Source organism: Etheostoma spectabile, chromosome 5 (assembly GCF_008692095.1).
Source record: "Etheostoma spectabile isolate EspeVRDwgs_2016 chromosome 5, UIUC_Espe_1.0, whole genome shotgun sequence".
NCBI lineage: Eukaryota > Metazoa > Chordata > Actinopteri > Perciformes > Percidae > Etheostoma > Etheostoma spectabile.
The window spans coordinates 13,598,183-13,602,649 of record NC_045737.1 but is presented as its reverse complement, the minus strand read 5'-3'; the positions used below and the strand labels follow the sequence as shown (position 1 = coordinate 13,602,649).

Sequence of the window (4,467 nt, the reverse complement as noted above, 5' to 3'; positions counted from 1 at the left end):
CACAGACTGGAATATGTCAACTTTTACGCAATACTTTCTCAAAACCACTTCAATTTGTTTTTCAAATCCTATAAAATTGAATAAGACACCCCAAAATTAATGAAAGTAGAGATTTGTGCGTGCGCGCGTGCGTGCGTGCATGTGTGTTTGTTAATGTTAATTAAGGAACATGACACCCTGTGCAATGGAGTGGCTCATTGATGTGTTTTGTAACAATGGAGCTCTGTAGCACAAAAGAGAGAAGATAAATATATCAGGCATTGATACACACACAATACTTGTTGGTACATACATTCCCTGTGGGTTTGGGACTTTTCATGGGATTTGTTGACACTAAGGACAAAACAGAATATTACTACTGTGTACTGATATGTAGTAGTTTGCTGATGGAGCAGTGAGTGAACACCTAGGGCTTCCTCTTAGGGAACCCCCGCTGACGTCAAGAGGAGGAGGAAACCTTTGGCAGGTGTAGATTACAGCTCTGATCCGATGTCTGTGTGAAACAGCACATCGGGGCGTCGCCTCTCTCCCTCTATCTGCTCAGGCCAGGCTGCGTTCACTTGACTGCATCAGCTCGAGTTACAGAAGGCTACACGAGGCCTTTGAGCCTTACATCACTCTGAGGAATGTGACTGGGAGGTGTATCCCCCCTCCCCCCAATTTCTGCAACAAGGAGAAATGTTTTGAAGAACAGTCAGCATGAAAATATGCTCACATTCATTTTTATTGTTTTGTAATGACAGAATTACTTTTTAGACACCTGAATACCAAACTAAGTCCTTTCCCCATCCACGTTCATACACTTTTAGGGCCATACAAAGTATTAAGGAAGTACAACATATATAGTTACACTTGCTCATGTTGCTCAAACGTAATCTCTCTTGTTATTTTTCAGGAGGGTACCTCCAAGTTCGCCACTTTGGAAATCAACCCTAAACGAGCTCAGAGGAGACACCAGCAGCAGAGAGACCTGGTAAGTCTATAAAATAAAACAACAGACAACAGCTCAGGGTTTCTGCTTCACATTGTTGTTCTCACACATTCAGCCTGGACTGCTAACTCGCAACACTGAACAATGAGCAGCGTCAATTTTGTGCCAACAGCCTCATCTAGTGGCAAGTAAAGTCACTGCAGTTTCTCCAGGAGGAAGAGAGTAAGGGCTCCTTTTTAACGATCTAAGCACACGGGGTGAAGCACAAGGTGCAGGTGCATTTAGGGCCCATTAGTGTCCAAATCCACTTTTGCTACTTTAAGAAAAGGGTACATGGTTCAGAAGGGTTGTACTTAGTGTCTTCATTAATTCAGGGGTGTGTTTTGGGGGGGGGACATGCAATAAATCAATCAGAGCATCATCTCCCATTCCCTTTAAAGCCAGGCGCGTTTGTACCTTGGCGCGTTGCTATTATGACGGCAGATTTACTAAGCAGAAAGGACAGATTTTCAGGAGAAGAAACGGATCTGCTCGTGCGTGAAGTGAAAGCTTACATCATAAGATTATTTGACATTGTAATATTTTTTATTTTTAATCTTTTGCATATTTGTGTGCACGAGCCTAGGCACATTTTACGCTGTTAAAATAATAATTAAATGCTGCATTATTGACTTTAGACCAGATCAAGAATGCACCTGAACACACCTCCCGGTAAGACCAGCACGTCGTCCATGGATCCCACAATGGGGAAACTCAAATGGCACGACAGCTCAATGCAGCACAACAAATACAAAAATACACATGAAATATGAATACAGTAGAAACATACGCAAAGAAATAATAAACATAGGAAATAGAATCAAAAATAAGATGAGGGTAATAATGGAAATATGTACTGTACACTATAAACACTAAAAACTATAAAGTGGGAGAATATATATACAGATGGCCTATTACACAGGTATAAAGCACATATATACTCATACCCTAGTGATGAAATCCTTTGGGAGCATCTGAAACAGGCGACAAATTATACTTATCTTCTAAAAATGAACGAGTCACAAATAACAAGCTGCATCAGGCAAGTTTCTTTGGTAAAAATATGCTGCCGGTATCACGAAAAATGACACAATGACCCGCAAAACAGACTTTTAAAACAAGCATTTCTGTGCCCCTCTAACTTGAATAATCCTTGAAGAAAGTCTTTTTTTCTAGCCTTTACATTAAACAGTTGTTTTCTCGCTCAGCCTCCATGTTTCTTTCTTTTTTTTTACCTCCACTGATGGTCCCTCTGCCCTCTGTGAACAGGGAGTGATGCAGGGGACGATTCCTTACCTGGGGACGTTCCTGACGGACCTGGTGATGATGGACACTGCCATGAAGGATTACACCGAGGTCAGACACCTGACCTGTGATATTACTGCGATAAGGGCTAGATGTTATTAAAATTTTTTATCAATACTACATGGTACCAATACTACCATGATTCTGTTTCCAGCTCCTGAGCGATACTTTTTTTGATACTAATTTTATAAAATCCATTTTAACAAAAGAATTTACACATTACACATTATGGCACAAATCATTTTATTTATTGCTCAGCTCCTACTACGTGAGCCCCGTCTCTGTGTAACGCAGAGTTTGTCCTGCCTGCCTCTACGACGTCAACCGCCAATCAGAATCATTATTAATAATAACTAGAATGATGCTGCATGCTAATTGGCTCACTGATGTGGATGGGATTTACTCCGTAGGGATTGAACTTTGCCACTGAATGACAAAGCATTTTTTGATATTCAATACCATTAGATTATATTAGATTAGATTAAATTAGATCAGATAATACTCTATTCATCCCACAATGGGGAAGTTCTCTATGGAGTCCAGAGACAATTCGGTCGGTGCCTAAAAAGTATTGAATTCAGTACCCAGCCCTAACTGATACATTCATTTCCTTTTTCACTTTCACATTTCACATTTTTTTATTTTGTTTATCTCTGTTTTTCAGGGTGGTCTGATCAACTTTGAGAAGAGAAGAAAGGTGAGTTCAATGTTTTTGTTTGGTTGTAAAGACTGTAAAAGCTTAATAAAAACAGACAAACCTATAAAAAGTCCTGACAATTTTTTGTATTGTTTCCCGCTCTGCTCTCTACCCGCAGGAGTTTGAGGTGATCGCTCAGATCAAACTGCTCCAGTTGGCCTCCAACAACTACAGTTTTACTCAGGACAGCCACTTCAGGGAGTGGTTCGCAGGCGTGGAGAAACTCAGCGAGGCAGAGAGGTCAGTCAATCCGTTTCTTCTTCTGTCCCAACAATGTGTGTGTCCCTCAGGCAAGAATAATCTAATCAGGACTAGATTAAAGTTTACTACATATGTGAGGTGTTGAAGGATTCTAATGAATGGGGCGACGCCTGCGAGCTAGTTCAGGCAGCCCACTCGAGCTGCACTGCGTACACACACGTGACACCCCTCACTCCCCGTATCATTTACCAAACACACCCCCTAAATTTGGTGGTCTATTTTTAGCTGCACAATTTCCCCATCTCTCCCTTGTCAACGCTGCTGCTGTCCTGCCGCTGTATCGCTGCCCACTGTTAGCCCCACCACCACCCCGGCATCCAGCTGCAGGCTCCGGCCAGGGGGGAACTACTTCATCATCAAACCCCTATATCTCATGTAAACCCATACCGCGTGGAGTGATGAGGTCGGAGTTTGACCGAAAACAATGTTCTGCTTATATAATAAGCATTTAAAATGTGACTAAACTGCCGATTGTTTTCCTTTTAGGATTATTTTTTAACAGATTTAACTTTTACAACTAGAATAAGTCCTGATGACATCACATAGTGGAAGAAAAAAACATTGAAAAAAACTGGCGCGCAAATGTTAAATTACATAAAATAATGCAGTGGGTGGAAATTATTATAATTCAGTTGATGGTTCACTTTCCACCTACCATCTTTCATTTTTTTGTGCAAATTGCAGCATTAATTAGGTTTGGATGTATTTGTGTTTTTGGTGTGGGATGTCGGGGGTTGTGCAGTGATGCAAACCCTGACATCCAGTGGGCAGACATTCGATATGTGCTCCATTTTCACTCTGAAGAATAAAACATCTGTGTATGTTGGTGGAATTGGTTATAACAGTATGAGAAAGGTGTCTGGTCCTTGTAGGTTTCAGTAATCTTGAGTGTGTTTTCCTAGCTATTGAGAAGCTAAACAAAGCTTAATGAAAGTAAAACTGAGGTCGTGGTTTTTAGACCCAGTGGCCCCTCTGATGTCTCGCAAATAGACCTGGGCATTTTGCAACCTTATGTTAAGTCTGTTCTAACAAACCTGGGAGTAAAAATGGATTGGGATTTTTAAAATGGAGAAGCAGATCATATCTTTTGTGAAAGCAAGTTTCTTTCAACTTAGGGTTCTTACCAAGCTTAAGGCCTTTTTATCCCTCACAGGCTTTGAGAGGATTATATATGCATTTATTACAACTCGCCTTGATTATTGTAATGCTCTGTATGTAGGTGTTAGCCAGGCCT

At 41.0% G+C, this 4,467-nt stretch overlaps 1 protein-coding gene across 8 annotated transcripts in view; it reads left to right on the top strand.

Annotated features, from left to right (window-relative positions):
* The window catches only part of LOC116689159 (ral guanine nucleotide dissociation stimulator), a 65,908-nt gene that overhangs the window by 53,170 nt on the left and 8,271 nt on the right, over nucleotides 1-4,467 (top strand). For all 8 annotated transcript variants that reach the window (XM_032515572.1, XM_032515570.1, XM_032515569.1 and 5 more), the window contains exons 9-12: nucleotides 896-973; nucleotides 2,240-2,326; nucleotides 2,940-2,972; nucleotides 3,091-3,212. In XM_032515572.1, the coding sequence (XP_032371463.1) occupies nucleotides 896-973; nucleotides 2,240-2,326; nucleotides 2,940-2,972; nucleotides 3,091-3,212 (320 nt within the window). The remainder of the gene's footprint in view (nucleotides 1-895; nucleotides 974-2,239; nucleotides 2,327-2,939; nucleotides 2,973-3,090; nucleotides 3,213-4,467) is intronic.